Raw genomic sequence first — 18,502 nt, 5'->3', positions numbered from 1 at the left:
GTATTCATAAAGCAGAATAAAAAACGATTAAAAATCAATATCTATTGAAATCACCAGTAAAATGGGAAGTTGAAAACATCTGTCTAATCCGTGAGACATCTATTCAAATTACATGTAATCGCTCTTAAAGTTGGGCGCAAAACATCATGAGACAGGGTAGGGTTACATATTTTATTTCTAACAATGACACTGGATGTCTGGATATTACAAGGGAAAAAAAGGCCCTGCAAAATATATCCAATAGAATTTAAAGAAAGATAGCGGTCAAATCAACCATGAAATGGAAAACCCTTTGAATTCAATACAGTGAGATAAAATTTAACAGAACCACAGAAATAGTCATCGGTCAAGAAGTCATATAACCGTAAATCGTCAATTAAATATAAACTATAATTATTTGATAACCAGTTCCATTGAAATATCCATGAAACCATCTTTATTAGCCTAAGCAATTACAAATAAAATATAAAAACGAAAACAACAAATATAGTGAAACCTATCAAATTACTGTCTACCATATACACAATCAATTGAACACAAAGAAATTCAAATCAAAAGTTAAAATCCATTCAAAGTGCCAATTTAATTTGACATTATTACACAAAGACAATGAAATTACAAATAATTTACAAAAAACAATTAAAAAACAATTAACGTTAATGAAAATGTAGAAATAAAAAAAAATATAAACAAAGAAAGATAACTCTTGTCATGATACATCCCCTTTTTTATACTTACCTGTCTAATTAGGATACTTAATGAGGATACCTATGGTGGTCGTTTCCTCCCTCTCAACCCCCTCCCTACCTAAATTAGTGGGTTCCTATGTTCCCTTTATTGGTCCCCCATATAAGACCACTTCCGGTCATACCCAAGGTTCACTTCCGGCCCCCTCCCTCTACTGGTCACTTCCGGTCCACGGCCACCAGATGTGGCGTCACGCGCGTGCGCATGGGGGTGCACCTCCTGAAAAATGATGAACGTTTCCCACATGCATACTACTACCATGATATGAAATAACAGTGTTTTGTGACTGAGAAGAAGATATGTTATTATTTAGGTTACAGACCACCAATTCAACCAATGAGCATTTGGAACGTAGGCAAAAATAGTCCTACGCAGAAATTACCCCTGTTCCTCATAGTGCTGTGAAAAAAGTTCTCATCTTATTTAAAAAATTTAAACAGTTTCTGAAAGGAAAAACATTTCTGTACATTTTATAGGTGCATTTTGCTTCTTGTGATGTGAAGCCTAATCTCCATAATGATTTTAAATATACCCCTATCTTGTGAAAACACTGGGATTTCCCATGCTATTTATAGACCCTTCACTTCCGGTGACAAGTACTGCACTGCAAGTCTGCTAACCCCACATGCCATTCTGAGGATTGTGAGCTGACATATGTAGAATCATGCTGATATATAGTCCTCTGCAGGTTAAAGTTAAGGTAAAGTCCAGAGAAGCCATTGAATATTGTGAAATTAGCATAGAAGCCTATGGAAAGTGGAATTAGTGGTTTTTAGCCTATATAGATAGCAGTGTTTAATCGAATGATCCCAGTGTAATAAATTTCGATAATTTACACTGTGAAATAAATTCGGTAATTTCACTCTCGCGCTTTCTCCCACCGAAATTTCACAACTTTGATATCAATCTGCCAGTCACAGAATTTAAAATTCATATTGAAAACATCGATACATTATGAAGAAAATCTATATAATAAATATATAATCAATTTGTTATCATGAATAATCAAAATATTATCGCTTGTGGCAGTGTGCCAGGAACGCTTGAGTTTTTAACTCGTGCGCGGAACAAATTCTACACACTCGTTAAATCTAGGCGTCCTTCGGTACTCGTGATAATATTTCGGTTATTCACTCTTTCCAATTAAGTATCCTGTAATTATTGATGCCGACATGAATAATAACAAAATCTAAAGAATATAATACTATTCTCCCTGAAGAAACTAAATCAACAAGCCTGTCAATAGTAGCACACGGAAAAGGCGTTAACCGAACAACCATGCACCCCACTGACATATTCAGGTATAGAAGCTGACAATAAAATAGCTCTTTTTCAGTAAATACCCCTGAAAACTAAAAATAATTAACTTAACTGCATCATAATATGTTTATTCATTTTTTTGCCACCGAAATTTTGTTATCTAAATTCATTTTCAGATATCTTTTTAAAGCTTCACTTTTCCAGTCACCACACACCTGAATCAATTATGTAGATACCTGAAAAAAAATCCATATAGCACCCCTCTTCCAAAATTATGCATAGAAAAATTATCTGTCTACTAGCCTAACAAAGATAGCATGATTATTACTATAACCATTTTCAACCAGAGGCGGACCCAGTGATTTGAATTTGAAAATTTATGAAAATAACGTGTGTGTGTGTGTGTGTGTGTGTGTGTGTGTGTGTGTGTGTGTGTGTGTGCAAGCATAAAAAGTGTTTAACAGATTTTTTGTAACGCCCGCACTTTAGACCTTGTAATACTCCATGTCTGCATTGACAAAATTTTTCTGGTGTGTGTGTGTGCAAGCATAAAATGTGTTTAACATATTTTTTGTAACGCCCGCACTTTAGACCTTGTAATACTCCATGTCTGCATTGACAAAATATTTCTGGTTCGTCATGAGCCTATTTATGAAAATTAATTCAGTGGTGGATCCAGATGGTGTGCATTTTATTGGAAAAATTGTCATTTTTATATGTAAAGTTGACCAAAAAAATGCAAACAATGTCCTTCCATCCCCTTTATCTTAGGAAGCCCGACTTGCACGTTTGTTGTTTTTTTTCAAAGTGTCTAGATCCACCCCTTGAATTCAATTAAGAAATATCATTATGCGATTCTAATACACCGAGCATATTATTTTTGCGGGGGGGTGTCAATTAAGTCTTTTAAGATATGAAAGAATGTTTGTTAAGTATACTGTTTAATAATTTTATAAAATTCTTTGGCCATGATCAGTTTTTTATTCGTAAATTGGAAAAGTATACAAAATCTAATAACAAAAATTCTGAAGGCTCAATCGTCCCTCAAGAAAGTTAAATGGTTTGTGTGTTTCATTATGAGAATCTGCCTTTCCTAAGCAGTGACTTCATATTACACTACAATAACATTCCATGGGTTGTATTTCATGAAAAAAATTATATTTACCAAAATAATTACCATTTCGAGTAGTACGGGGACTTTATATACATGTACACCCCCTGTGTTGCATTATGCAGGTACGAACAAAAACTATATATAAAACCCGGAATGTCCGACAACGAACGGACATTTACACTGAATTATGAACTTCCGGTTGATGCTTGCTCCGGGATATCACAAAGAAATTGTCATTTTGACATATTTTCCTGTGGTTTCATGACATTCTAGTTAGTTCGTATATTGAACTGTATTATGTTTTATCTATTTTTACAAATTTTGCAAAGTTTTGTCATCAATATTCTCGAAAATGACTTGAAGAAACTATGAATTCTCTCCCCTTGTGTGTTGCCCGACAACAGGAAGAATACTACTTGACTTTGCACACTATTTTGTAGGTTGAATTTTGTCTAATTTTATTCCCAGTATATTAATACTATTTTTTATTGTTTATGATATATATATATATTCTGTTGTAAATCTAATTATTTCCCTAATTTTGCATCTGGTACAAACTAAGGCCAGTAAGGGCAAATGCATGACTGAAGCTCAGCTAGCATATGATATACATATTAATCTTTGGAAACTAAACTTAAATAGAGACCGATCTCACTGTTTAAATTTTCCAAAAGAGGGTGATTTGATGTTACAACAATTTTCATATATTATTTATTATTTTTTGTAATAAAATTATTCAAAAAGCAGGGCTCAAGCTACATTACTTGAGAAAAAAACAGGCAGAAGTGACTTCTTTTTCAGGGATACATCAGTGGGAAGTGAGGAGTGGACAGGTAGAAGTGAATGTGTGCATGCATCATTTTTATGCTTTTTTTAAAGTTATGCAAAATATGTGTTATATGATTCTACCTTTTCTTTGAACTACATACATGTGTGTGTAAGTAACTTAGTATTTTGAACAAAATGAAAGCTGACTGAATGATTGACTGTATTATATAAACATGTAATTGAAATTCTATGTATATAACCCTTGCCGAATTTATTACAGCAAAATTTATATATGAACGAGCAAAGCATTGTGTATGATCTATTGATTTTGCCTTTTTAACAGCACTGCGTTAAGGCAGAGACAATTCTTTCAGTATTTCCATTTTGTTTCTGTTTTTTCCCTGGTCTACTCAATCCATTATAAAGATTTCTGGATCAAATATCAAGTATCTTGATAAGTTGATCAAGAGTATCAATAATCATGTTCAAAATTTATTACTCAGTGACAAATCGAGTTTGAAACTTTGTTGACACTTACAGAAGCTGTCAGTACAAACTTGTCTCAAGCTGAAGCAATGTTTGGCTGAAATGGAAAACTTACTGTTTCATTCCGATACAAGAAGATCAATTTAAATGTTTGTGTTTTCTATCGAATTTTCAGTATTAAGATAAATTTACCCAAGACACTGCACAACAACTTTGCACGTTTCATAACGATGAAACACCAATTATATTGTAAGCTGGAGTGAAGAACATTAATTCTGTATCATGTCTTAAACCATTGCTACAAACGACAGATAAAATTACTTGCTTGTAACCTAGTATACGATAGATTTCAAAGATTTTGACAATTTTTTTTCTCAACTGGCACCATTTTGTTGAGAGACAACACTGGTCAAAATACTGCTAAAAGACAGAGAACAGGAATTTTTTTATGAAATATTGAGAGGCAGTTCAGAAATCAGAATAGTTAACACCTAGATGACATACATGTATGTACATTGTACAATGTAACACCTATGGCATATGAACATTATACACAGTAACAACATGGAGAATTTACAAATTTTGGACTTTAAGCCATTTTTCATGGAACAGAGACACTTTTTATTTTTCTCCCAGAATAGTAAAGAGATTCCTGCCTTGCTTTGGAATGACATGTTCCAATGCAATTCTCTTTTGAATTTTTCCAGACATCATGACACTTAAAAATCTGGGAGGTGTAGAAAGTTGACACAATTTTTACACTTTCAGCTAACTTTGGTATACTACATGTACATGTATAATTCTGAAAGTTAATTCAATCTGTTGCACCAACAAATGTACAATATATCTTCTTTTAATTTAAAATTAAAAAAAAAATCTTTTAAAGAGTCTTAAGTTCTAATTTATTTCAAAATTTGAGTATGCATTACAAATGCCAATAGACTTGCTATATATACATGTACTTTTCTATTCCTGCTAAAATGCTTAATTTTTACAAAAAATCATTTTACATTCATTATTGTAATTTTTTTACAATCTTGAAGAGTAAAGTTATTTTACTGTTAATGACTATATATCTGATTACCCACAAATAAATTCAGTAACCAACGGTAACCATGGGAGCTTGCTTCCACTATTAAATATGCAGCCCGACAAGTATACACACTGTATAAACATGAAAAAAAAGCATGGGAAAGTTAGTGTTCTTAGTGTTGTTTCAAACAACATGATAAGTGCCATAGTAATATGAATAGCAATGTGTTGGAATTTATTTGAAAAAAAATTTAGTTGAAGCCATGCACACCAAAAATTGGGATCACCCTTTTTTGTGTTTTTATACTAGTTGGGCTACATATTTGATAATGGGAGGAAGCCCCTATGCCATAACCCAGACCATCTTTTATTTGAGTGCTGTGTATATTTTCAGCAGTGACAAAGGGAATGTTTCTGGATAAAACGGAGTTTTCCGCAAAACATTAAAATGCATACATTTTAGAAAAATTTTAAGTAAACTATACCTATTTGTAACATGGATATGTAAGTCTCTTGGTGTTTGTAGAAAATATTTTGAAACAAAGATTTATGTTATTAAGAACTGAAATAGTAGTTTGATACATCAATTCAATATATGAAATGATACTTTAACCTGTTAAACTTACAGTATAATGATAATTTTACTGAGTTTTTTTAATATTTATAAGCCTCCCTACAATGTAATTACCAAGCATTTTTTAGCTCACCTAGCCGAAAGGCCATGTGAACTATTGCCATCACTATGTGTCCGTCGTCGTTGTCGTCCACAAACAAATTTCAGAATTATGCAATTAACTCAATAACAGTTTGGTTTAGCTAAAATCTGGTAGGGTGAAAAGTGTTCAGCATGATGGGATGGACCTATGCCGAAATTTTCAAAAAGATCTGTCGACGAATGAATGAGTTATGGGTCCTGTGAAATGGTTTTTTCCCCGAATTTTACATTTCCAACTTTGAAAATATTCTCCTCGGAAATTACTGGATGGGTTACAAACTTTTGCATGAATATTATGTTGAGTATGTTAGCAATCTATGTGCATGGATTTTTGATCGTATGAAAAACATGGCCACCATTTCTAAAAATAGACCATAGGGGTTCAAATTGAAGAATTATGCAAATAACTCAAAACCTGTTGGGTTTAGCTTAAATCTGGCTGGGACTAAAATTAATCAGCATGATAAAATTACGTACATGTATGTGAATGCCAAAATTTTCAGAAAGATCTGTTGACAAATGAATGAGTTATGGGTCCTGAAATGATTTTTTTTAAATCTCCTCTTAGACAACTTGTAGGATGGATTGTAACCAAACATTGCATGAATGTTTGTTAGGATTTTCATAAAGATCAGTTGCTCAATGTTGGAGTTATTTTCCTTGAAGGAAAAAAAATGACAAATAGAGATTTATCTTATAATATGAAAACTGGATGGATATCTAAGATGCTCTGTATTAATTAAATGATTCTTGTGACAATAGTATGGTAAGGTCATGAGTCCAGCTTTAGAAAGCTATAAAGACTATTTTTAACCAGGTGAGCAATTCAGGCTCTCTAGAGCCTATAGTTTTATAATAATGTATTGTAGAACTCATTTACTGGGCTTTAGATATTACTTCTGGTTAATAAGAAAAAAAAACATAAAATTCAAAGGATTAAATGGAACTGAAAATTGCCAATTTTACCATCATGGCTTGTTGAAGAGTTAAAAAAAAATTACTGCTATTGGTGTATTAATGAATCAATAGAACCTAATATGTAAAAATCATTGACTTACACTTTAATTCTGTCCATTTAAAGTACATTTGTGTACTTGCTATTTCCAAATAGCTTCTGATTAATTTTACTTTGAATAAAGCATATGTACCTAGTAAGATAAAAGCAGAGTTCTGTAGGCAAATGTTACTATTGTACACACTTAGGACAGAAAGTAAGCATTTTTCTTTTCAATTTTATTCTAGCAGCCCAACAGAACTAGGATAGGAAAAAGTAGGGGAAATTTTGCACATCGGTATAGAAGTAATTTATAAAAAAAAAAAGGAGGGACCTTTCCTGCAATAATCAATAGTGTATTAGCAACAATACTACAATCACAATTGTTACATAAATTGTAAGATGAGTTTCTTTTTCTTCAGAATGATGGATAAAGACAGAGAAATTCATTTCAACCCATGATTCTGTTGATTGACTGATAAAAAGGCATGGATACCATGGAGATGCATGTAATCAGTAATGACCAGGCCTGTCCTAATACAAGAGGTGCTTGTCAATTAGATTAATTACAACATGTAACTTAATGATTTGTGAGATTTCCTGAAGCTCACTTGTATATTCAGAATTTCACCATTAGTTCTAAAAAGGTGAAAGACAGACTACCACCTGAAATTATAGCTACATGCAGTTACAAATTAGGCACTATACAGTGTTAAATAGAATATAAATATAACAGTTTGACAAGAAGTGATTTATGGGTGTCAGAAACCCACAAAATTCACTTTTATTTCTTACTTAGGAACAGTTACACACCACATAACAAGTCTTAGTTTTTTATTCACTTTGTTAGCTAAAAAGTACTTAGATTGTACATGAAATTGGCACAGTTAAAAAAGCACTGTTTGTTGGGATGTTTTTTCTGCACCGTGAATCACCTCTATCTGTTAACCATGGGCAGTGTCAGAGTTTTATATAAATTTGTACTGAAATGATCAAAATCAAAATGATGCTAATTAAAGATTAAAAATCATTTTAACAATTTTAATTAAGAAAATGAAAACAATTCTTAAGAAGAAAAATGAACATTCAGAAAACTTAAGAAGCAAAGAGTTTTGGGTATGTTTTTTTTACAAAGAATGTACCATGCAACATCTGTTATTAACCTGTCACCTTTGGGAAATGTTAAAATTGACCTTTTAAAAGAGGTGACCTTTCAAAAGAGATTTAGTAAAATTCTCAGATCTACTAAGTTCATAATGAAAAGTTGGCTAACACAAATTTTATCCGTGGATCTTTTTTGTTTTCTTTCATAGTGATGTATATTGTTCAACAAAAGAAAGTTACAGGTATGACGTTGTGCAATTTGTCAAGAGTAAATATTTTCTGACCTGACTATGACATCTTTTCTCAAAGAAATTTTATCTTATTTTTTATTACCTGTCAACTAGTAGATTTTCACATCTGTTGATGATTTTACTCATGAATTTTAAATTCCTGCAAGTGGAGGTATATAGTGATGGAGGTGTCCACCTACTTTCGTTACACAAGGGGGGAAGCATCTCTTTTCTGTTACTCCTCCTACACCACTGAATGGAATTGAATGAAACTTTTACAGAATCTTTATTACATGTATGTTCCTATTGTGCACCTCCTATGTTAGATTTTGATCCAATTTGGAGGTTTTACATAAGAAAACACTGACTTTGTCATTTGTGAATATTGGGACATGGGGGACCCATCTCATCCCTTACCCCTTCTATGCCACTGAATGGAATTGAATGAAACTTTCACAGAATCTTTATTACCAGTATATATTCCCATTGTAAAACTTTTTGTTATATTTTAGTGTTTGTGTTTGGGTTTTTTCTATATACATTTAAAGGTTTGACTGCTGTCTGCATTAGAGAGATGACTGCTGAATAGAGTTAAACTATGTAGGGAAAACAATCAGGTTAGAAAGAAAGTAGCATTCAGTGTAGGTGATTGTTAGGATAGTTTCAAATGTATGTTTTTTATTGACTTCCAACACTGAACATAAAAATATATTTTGTTCGATGTTTTTATGATGTTAATGCTTTGAGTCTTATATTCCAATAGACAACTATGACGTTGAGAAAGAATCAGAGGAAACAAGAAGATACAAACAGGTTTTAGGAAACATCAATGAAAATTCAGAGGTTAAAAATAGCAGTTCCAAGATTGAACCAACTCCAGAAATCAAATCAGAGATAACACTATTTAAAGATGGTGTTGAAATTGTTAACTATCAAAATGGTACAGAGACAGTATGTTCTGATGCTTCTACACCCAATACAATGGATGAGAGTGATATGGAAATGAATGAAACATCTCGAGATCCACTGGTGGCCAAGTACAGTGATGACGATCCTGGAGTCCTTAATGTTAAGGAAGAAATTAAACAGTGGACAACTGAGGACCTTGGAGAAGGTACAGTATAAACCTTTGATAGAGATTTAGCAGAGTAAGTTAGAAGAAAATCTAGAATTATCTCAAATGCATTTAGAATTCCTAATTAATGCTCTATTGAGTTAGGATTGGCATTTGTAATAACTGCATTACCTGAATATAGCTGAAATATTGCTGCTCAGGCGTTAAACCCCAACAATCAATCAATCATGTAATAATTGCAGAGTAATGGATAAAGACTGAGAAAATCATTTAAGGCCTGGTTCCTGCACTAACACTATAAACTTAGTACCATATACAGGTATTCATAAATGAATGCCTACAGCTAAAAAATAGACAATCAATCCAATCAACTCAAGTATGCACTTTCTCCACATTGTTCAGGCAACATGTTATAAAAGGAAAGAGGTTACTTATTACAGATAGATCAGAATTATGTTTACATTGTAAAATTCTTAGCTTTCCTTTTTACTGGTGAAATAGAGATTTCCTCACCTGATCCCTTCAATAAAACATAGTTAAGTTTGGGCTAGACCTAAAGAATTTTATTTAAGTACATGCACATTTTTCAATGTAGACTAGGGTATTTATTCAGCACCAAGAAATTAAAATTTTTGTGGTGTACTCAAATACTTTGTTAAACAAAGAACAAGCATTCTATGACAAAGAAGGCAAATAAAATAAATTTATTCCTTTTAGTCTAATGGTTCTTTTCATCAATTACAGATTTTATTTCAAAACCTCATCTGTGTACCCCAAGATCTATTTGCCTACAACAAAATTAGAGAAGGGTTAAAATGTTAAAAATGATAGTGCATTTATTGTATAATTAATTATTTTTGTTCTGAAACAGATATGCAAAAATCTGAAAGTCAAGAAATGGACATAAATAGAGACAACTCAGAAACAGAACAAGATGGACCTGTTATGTATATCTGTAACATTGATAAAGATCTGATTGAACAGGCACAACCACCTCAAAACCAGAATAGGAGGAAAAGAAAAGGAGCTGTACCAAAAAAGATTGTAAAACAGGAAGTTGATACTGGCATTGAAGTGTACCCTAGTTACACATGCACAACTTGTGATGCCAGGTTTACTCTGAAAAAGGACCTTGTAGCCCATAATAAAATACATAATACTAAAGATACAACTCATATCTGCTCTGTTTGTGGTGAGCAGTTCACAAACAAAAAGACTCTAAGAAGCCATCTTAGAACACATAGAGAGGAGAATGTACATACTTGTACCACCTGTAGTGAAAGCTTCGCTAAAAAACTGGACTTGAGGAGGCACATGAAAATCCATACTGGTCCTAAGACATATCCATGTGAGCTTTGTGGAAAAATATGGAACCGTAAAGCTGAGATGATCGGACACATGAGAACACACACAGGTGAAAAACCATACAAATGTCCAACTTGTGGTAAAGGTTTTGGGTTTAGGCATCATCTCAAAGGCCATCTCCTAATACACAGTGGTGAAAAACCTTACACATGTGAAAGATGTGGTAGGGGATTTAATGATAAAAGCAGCATGCGTCGTCACATCAAAATTCATGATGAAGAGGCTGCCATTCTAGAGGCAGCAATCAATGGGTTAACACCGGAAGAGATAAAAAAGATGCGCCCCAAAAAGACATACGAGAGAACACATGTATGCGAATTTTGTGGTAAAGCATTCATTAAAGGACAGCACTTGAAAGTCCATATTAGGACACATACTGGTGAAAAGCCTCATCAATGCCAAGAATGTGGCAAACAGTTTAATGATCCCAGCAGTTTCCGTCGCCATGTCAAAACATATGCTGGAAGGCCACATGGTAATACTGGTGAAACTTCAAAAGAATTCAAATGTGGAGTTTGTAATAGAGAATTTGGCTATCGTAGAAATTACAGAAACCATCTCAGAATGCATACAGATGAAAATTTATATGATTGCACTACTTGCGGTAAAAAGTTTCATTCTCAGCACAATTTAAGGAAACATATGACAAAGCATATGGTGGAAAAACCATACAAATGTAACATTTGTGACAAACGTTTCAGTAACTATAGCAACTGGTATTGTCACAACAAATCACATAATAGAACAGGCAATAAGAAGCTGTCATGTAGCACCTGTGGAAAGAATTTTTTCACTGTTGCACATTTGAAGTGCCACCTAAAGGTTCACAAAATTGATAAAATGAAAGGAGAAAAAAGTTCAATTGCGGAAATAGAAAATGCCACTGATATAGGAGACGATCAACTTGAAATTTGTAAAAACTGTGGTGATATGTTTGTAGATGTGGAGAGTCTAAAGCAGCATGACTGTCCAATGGCTGGATTTGGTGATTTTGATAAACTACCAAATATGGACGGCCAAATGAGCAATCAACATCACTTGCAAAATATTGACATGGACCATTTCGAAAAGACATTGTCTGATACATTGACAAGTTTAAATCAAAATTACATGGGTAGACAGTTTGTAGCTGGAGATCAGTTTGATCTGAACAATGTCCAACATGGAAGCACTGACAATTTTCCCTTGGGTGCCTCTCAGCCTGAAGAATATGATAACATGAAGGGAGAATCTTCAGTTAACCAAGATGAGACTAATGAGGTCCTTCCAAATCATACTACTATAGTTCAGAAAAGAACAAATGAAAGGTTGAAGGAGAAAATAACATTTGACAGTTTGAAGTTGAAAATCAAATTAAAACCATACCCTTGTACCGAATGTAACAAGAGCTTTCATTTAAAGAGTAGTTTGACAACTCATTTCAAAATCCACACTGGTGAAAATTTACACGAGTGTGGAATTTGTGGCAAGATTTTCACAAAAAAATACAACTATACTAGGCATTTAAGGTCATGTGAGACTAAAAACGGAGTAAATGAGAGTAATGACTTCATTGAAACGAGTTTCGATGAGAATGGTCAGCCAATTAAAAAACCCAAACCTTATCCTTGCACTCACTGTAACAAGGGATTCAGTAACAAATATTCCCTTACAGAACATTTCCGCTTACATACTGGTGAAAATGTACATGAATGCTTGGTGTGTGGGAAAATCTTTCCTAAACTTTACAACTACAAGAGACATATGCAATCTTGTAAAAATGGCTTCCTACAGCACAGAAGGTCACATGATAAGAAATCATCAGCATCTATGGTAGACATTGGTAACACAAGCCTTGAGGACCAAGCACATCTTGAGAGCTTTGACAGTAGCCTTGACAGCAGTAGTAATATTTGTGATGAGAGCTCTTTGAATGTGTACTCACTACAAAATAAGGCAGAGGGGCCACATCTTTGCTATGTTTGTTCTGAACCATTCCCAACATTAAAAATATTAAAGCAGCATATGCAAACTCATACTAAGGAGGAGAAGCAAGATAAGACACTGAAGAAACCATATCAATGCAGTGAATGTGATAAGTCTTTCAGTGAGAAGGGAACACTTGTCACACATTTCAGGCTGCATACTGGGAAAAATTTACTGGAATGTGACGTCTGTGGAAAAAAATTCACAAAAAACTATAACTTTTTACGTCATGTAAGAACTCATACTGGTGACAAACCTCATAAATGTGAACATTGTACCCGTTCATTTGGTGATGGCAGCAGTCTGTCAAGACACATGGCTGTCAAGCATTCTGATCTTGCCTCTTTTGCTTGTCATTTGTGTAGTGCCAGATTTCCCACCGAGTCAAATTTAGAACAGCATCTCCTGGAGTTTGATCATTCTGGCTGTGATGATATGCGATACAATGGGAAATCAAGTACACCTAAACCTGCAGAAAATAACTCAGAAGACTTCCCATCTACTGAATTCAGCTACTTTGATGAAGTTGAATCTGATAGTGAATTCCTCGGCATGAAAAATCGCAAAAATGATGATGATATGTTTCTTGTACAAGTAAAAGTTGAGCCTGAAGATACTTAATGCTGTTAGTCATTAAATCCACTTTTATGTATCATAACTTGGTATGGGAGCTGTAAAAGTTTTAAATTTTTTTAAAAGTTTGAGAGTATTCTCAACTTCAATGGTAACTTCTAAAAAACTCTTAGAATTCCATTACAAACAGTTAAGAATATTCTCAAACATAAGTAATTTTTCAAGTTTTGTGGTACCTGAGCTTGAATTGTTTGCACATAGTTGTCACAAAAAAGTTTTTAAATATTTTTTAAGTATAGATGTGCATACACATGAACATGTATGTTCAATTTTAATTAAGTTTTTGAAGTTGTCAAAAGTATAGGTACACATGTATATACTATACATTAAATGTTAAAATACAAAGGGTCATTGTATATATGTAGGGCTTTCTCATGGCATTTACCAATGCTTTATAGTCCAAAGATTACACACAATATCAGGGATGTCAATAGAAGCCATCAACCAGCAAAATTGGGTGGCTACTTGCTCATCTTTTGATGACTATTCTGTCTTTTCAAAAAATAATTGAACTCTTGCAAAATTTCCATCAGTCTACTTGCTACTTAAAATACTACTTACATTCCTGCATATGGTTCAGAAAATACTAATCTACAGAATTTGAAATTCTTCCAGATTTATAAGGGATAATCATAATTTTGCTCAAGTCAACATTAAGGGGTATCAATTTCACAACAAGTCATAGGTCTTGAGTAAATGACATCACAGTAGAGTATAGCATTGTGACATTGGAACTTACATTCAATTTTACACTTATGACTTTTATGACCCCAAAATTGCGGATGTCTGCCATCTTTAGACACTTGATTTTCAATCAGATTTGAGATACCTCATATGGTTTTTGAGTAATAACGGGTCAAAGGGGCCACACCCCAAAAAATCTACTTTTTATTTTCAGTCTGAATTTGAAAAAGAAAAATTCTTGGATTCCTTATTAAAATCCCTGCCTGCATATTTCAACCAAATTTCAGATTTTTGTTAGGTTTTTGACTCATAATGGGACAAAGAGGCCACACCACAAAAAAAATTACTTTTCAGTTTTTTGGTCTGAAATTGAATTTAAAGTTTTGTGCTATACCGTGTCCATAATGAATTGTAAGTCCTAAGCTTAAGTGTGTCAAAAACTAATAATGTGTCCACACTTGCCCCAACTGTTCAGGGTATGACCACTGTGGTTATATCATGCTGCACTCTGTGAGGCTTTTTATTGTGAAACTGTTGGCAGAATACTAGAACTTTGCTTTAGGTAGAATATATAAAATTGCAAATTGTAGAAATGAGTTTATGTGAATTTTAATTGTTGACTTGTACAGCTTTTAAAATGCATTCAATTATATTATAATTTGCAATGAAAAGAATGGAATTTGTTCCAGTTCATAGCCAGTGGTTAAAATGCATATGACTTTTTAACCATTAGACAGGGTTTAAATTTCTGCAAGAGTTTTACAGCCATTTCACATTTTCCAAGCTTTCTGCAGATTTCATGGTAGAAACTGATTCTCCTGTAGCATATTCTTTATTTAAATAATTTCTCCACTCTCTATGATTAAAGTAAGATTTTAAAATGCTTGCTATGCTTGCATGTTGAAAATTTTATTTTTACCATCTGGAGTTAAGAAATTATACAAACCACTCATGACTGAAGGTGAATCTATATATATTCAATCTAATGAGAGCTTATTATTTGTACATTTATTTTTCAGTTTTTTTTTAAAATATTTTTGTATAATAGTCATAATTTTTTGCATTTATTATTATCATAATTATTCTTTTTGTTTATTTTAGTAAATCTCTTAAAAGGATTCTTACTTTTTTAAACTTTCAATAATTATCCCCAGTATATACATGTAAAGTTGATTTTGGCATATTTTTAGACTTATTCATCTGTTTGAAAAACATAGGTTGTATAATATCAGTGTATTAAAAGTCTTTTAATTTTGATTTTTAATATGAAAGAAATGCATTGTCTTCAAAATGTTAAATTTGTAAATGAAGGTTTTGCTTTTCATTATTGTTGGGTTAGTTTGATAACTCCATCTCATAAAATAATTTATTTGCTTAAAATCAAACTTTTATTTCATTATATACATATTTTAATGCTTTTTATCAGTAAAATTAATGGCTTTTGTGTATATCAGTTTGTGGGATTTACTGATGTATTTTAATTAAGTTTTCTTATATGTATTTTTTGCCAGATATGTGACATTAATTTTGTATTGAGAGCATCACACAAAACAAACATCTTTTCATTTTTAAAAACAGGAACTGTGTTTTATATAATCATTAAGTAGCTGTCCAATAGTGGTGTTTCTTTATATGTTGTTAAGAATGCTTTACTAATGATTTCATATAATCTGTCTTTTAGTGACAGGAAATAAATCAATGACTTTTAAAGAAACTCTGATATTGCCACCACTTTACCTCAAATATTTTTACTAGAAGGTTTCATATAAAAAAATCATACTCCATTCCATCAACATACGTGTGACTATTTTCAAACAATCACTCAATTCGGTTTTTTTTTGTTTTTTCTTTTTTGCATGACTGTTTAGGTGAACATTTACTGAAATATAAAATACCATTTCAAGTACCATGACCAAAAAATATATCCTAAGCAGCAAATCTTAGATGAATGTACATTTATAGCCATGTGGATTATTGGGTTTAATCAAAAGTGATTTTGTTATTTTTTAACTTCATGTACATGTGTTAGATTGGAGATATCTAAACATTCACACGTCATTTCTTAAGACACAGTTCCTCTGATTTTTGACTCCATAAAAATTTTGTATATTTAATTATCATTGACATCTTTTGATAAGTACATGTCATCTGTCTTCTGTAATCTTCTCCAGCATCATAAGATCAAGCAGAGAAATACAGGAACTTGAACACTAATTTTCTTCATTTCATTTGATCAATCTGTCCACACATTGTAGGATACATTGGAAAGATATTAAGTATCAGTCCTTGTAAGAATCAGGCTGTAGGTGAAACATGGTGTGAAAAAAACCCATCATTTTGATAGTGTAATTTTACTATTTGCACCATCTGAATCAAGGAAAACTGACAATATTTTCCATATCATGCTTGACCATTGAGTTACAATTTCATTAAAATGCACTGAAAGTGAACATTTCAAGGGCAGATAACTCCATCAAAAATCTCATTTTTCTAAGAGTCTATTGACAAATTTCTGTGCTAAGCCAGTGATGCAGAGATCAAATAATGGTCTTTTCAAATAGAGAAAGCATCGATGAGTGATATTTTATTGTCAGATCGGTGGGGGTTTTGACATGCATTTTCCTGATTTTTTCCATTTTGCCTGATTCTTACAAACACTTGCACTTTATAGTGTTGTGATACAATTTCAACTTCATAACAAACTCACTGAGACTCGTTAGTTATGGTGTTGAAACCAAATTACTGAGTGTATATTTTGTGCTATTCAACTTTCACTTATTATGAAACCTATAAACATACCATAGAATGTACTGATAATTCACTTTTATATTCAGTTATCATAATTATACTTAAATGACTAATTAAACACTTTTTTAAAGAACTATGTATATTTATACCTATTTATCATATATTTAGCAGTAAATACAGCGGTTTTGAATATCTGATTAAGTCTAAAATGTTTGACATGTATCAAACATTGTGACGCCGCACCCTTCATTACACCCTGTATCATATGGATAATCTTTATAACACCCTTTAAGAGCATGGTTAAACCTTCTTTTGTTTTTATTTGCATGTCTGTTAGTGATACATGAAATTTGTAAATATTTTTACCCTATCAACCTTGTTTTCTTAAATTTAACTGTTAACTCATATTGAGTTATTTCCCTTTTTCTGTACTAGTTTGATATTTGCAATGCTAATTTCGAGAAAAAAACCTTTAAGATATGGTTCAGAGGCTCTTGAGGGAAAGTAATTACAAATGCCCAAAACTGTGTATTAAAGATTTACATTCTTGAATTCTTAGTTACAACACTATTTCTGGAATCTAATTTATATATTGTAATTGTAATTATGTAAATAATAGTTGTTGTTAGAAAAGTTCTGTTTTACATATTCTTTTGAATATTTATGTTATAAATGAATAAGATATAGTTCTACATTAATTATTATTGTAACCAGATATATTTTATGATGAAAATGTTAAGTTTTAATTTGTCATGTAATTGTAAATCTAATTAAGTAATTAAAACATTCACAAGTATTAGTAGTTCAGTATCATTGAATGGAGACAAAAATGATTTTAGATTCTACTTTATTTAAACAAAAAATGTTAGCACAACATTAACTTTTGAAATGCCCATCTGATATATTACTTTCAGTCAGTCTTTCTGATAAACAACTTAAAACACTTTGAATTAAGTGCCTTTTTTAATTTGGAAGAAGGTTATACTTTTTAGCTGATCTTATCCAAAGGTTCATGTGAGCTACTGGCATATGTTATGTTGTGGCAATTAAAAAAAAACTCATCTCTGGAACAACTAAGCAGGTTTACTTCATATTTGGTTTTGAAAGTTATATCAGTTATACTCATCTGGCAAGAGACATGGTTACCATTACTATTTATGAAACAGAGATGTGTAACCATTTATTTCATGTATGCTAAATTAGAATGACCTGAATTTCTCCTGTGTATTTGCATCATTTCTGCAGGAGTGTTATTAAAGTTTTTCAGTCAGTATTTTCCCACTCAAAATAATTGGGTTTTTTGGCAGGCTTTCGTTTGTAGTTAGAAAATTAGAATTCAATACTTCAACAGAATGAAATTAGGTACCAGTCTTTCATTGCATATCCCTGAGCTGGTGTACGTCAAAACATGGAGGGTGTAAAAATAGTGTTTCCTTTTTGCCTCTATACAAATTGTTTTGTCAAAAGATATGAACAGTGACTTATTGGAGAGTTCTTCATGTCATCACTTACCTGTGATTAGGTTTTGGTTGGCAAAAAATCCATTGAGTGGCATGGGGCATCAATTTTAAATCATCATAAC

General features: G+C 32.4%; 1 protein-coding gene across 3 annotated transcripts; it reads left to right on the top strand.

The window, feature by feature from the left end:
- Window positions 1-3,301: 3,301 nt before the first annotated feature.
- Window positions 3,302-17,716, top strand: LOC148611234 (uncharacterized). Of its 3 annotated transcripts, none has more exons than XM_088591554.1 (4): window positions 3,302-3,393; window positions 7,539-7,662; window positions 9,214-9,564; window positions 10,397-17,716. In XM_088591554.1, exons 2-4 carry the CDS (start codon window positions 7,605-7,607, stop codon window positions 13,474-13,476), a joined length of 3,489 nt encoding a protein of 1,162 aa, XP_088447680.1. In that variant the 5' UTR covers window positions 3,302-3,393; window positions 7,539-7,604; the 3' UTR covers window positions 13,477-17,716. The 3 variants fall into 3 exon arrangements, with proteins under 3 accessions (XP_088447680.1, XP_088447683.1, XP_088447681.1); XM_088591557.1 differs by having other exon boundaries at window positions 3,308-3,397; XM_088591555.1 differs by lacking the exon at window positions 3,302-3,393 and adding an exon at window positions 3,405-3,557.
- Window positions 17,717-18,502: the final 786 nt, after the last annotated feature.

Source organism: Perna viridis, chromosome 7 (genome assembly GCF_037379345.1).
Source record: "Perna viridis isolate PV_CMFRI_1.1 ecotype Kerala chromosome 7, ASM3737934v1, whole genome shotgun sequence".
NCBI classification, from domain to species: Eukaryota; Metazoa; Mollusca; class Bivalvia; order Mytilida; family Mytilidae; genus Perna; species Perna viridis.
This window is presented reverse-complemented; position numbering and strand designations above follow the sequence as displayed.

Coding starts and splice junctions, on each gene's coding strand:
- LOC148611234 (XM_088591554.1), top strand. CDS start 7,605: ATGGATACCATGGAGATGCATGTAATCAGTAATGACCAGGCCTGTCCT. Junction 7,663..9,213: donor GGCCTGTCCTAATACAAGAG/GTGCTTGTCAAT, acceptor ATATTCCAATAG/ACAACTATGACGTTGAGAAA. Junction 9,565..10,396: donor AACTGAGGACCTTGGAGAAG/GTACAGTATAAA, acceptor GTTCTGAAACAG/ATATGCAAAAATCTGAAAGT.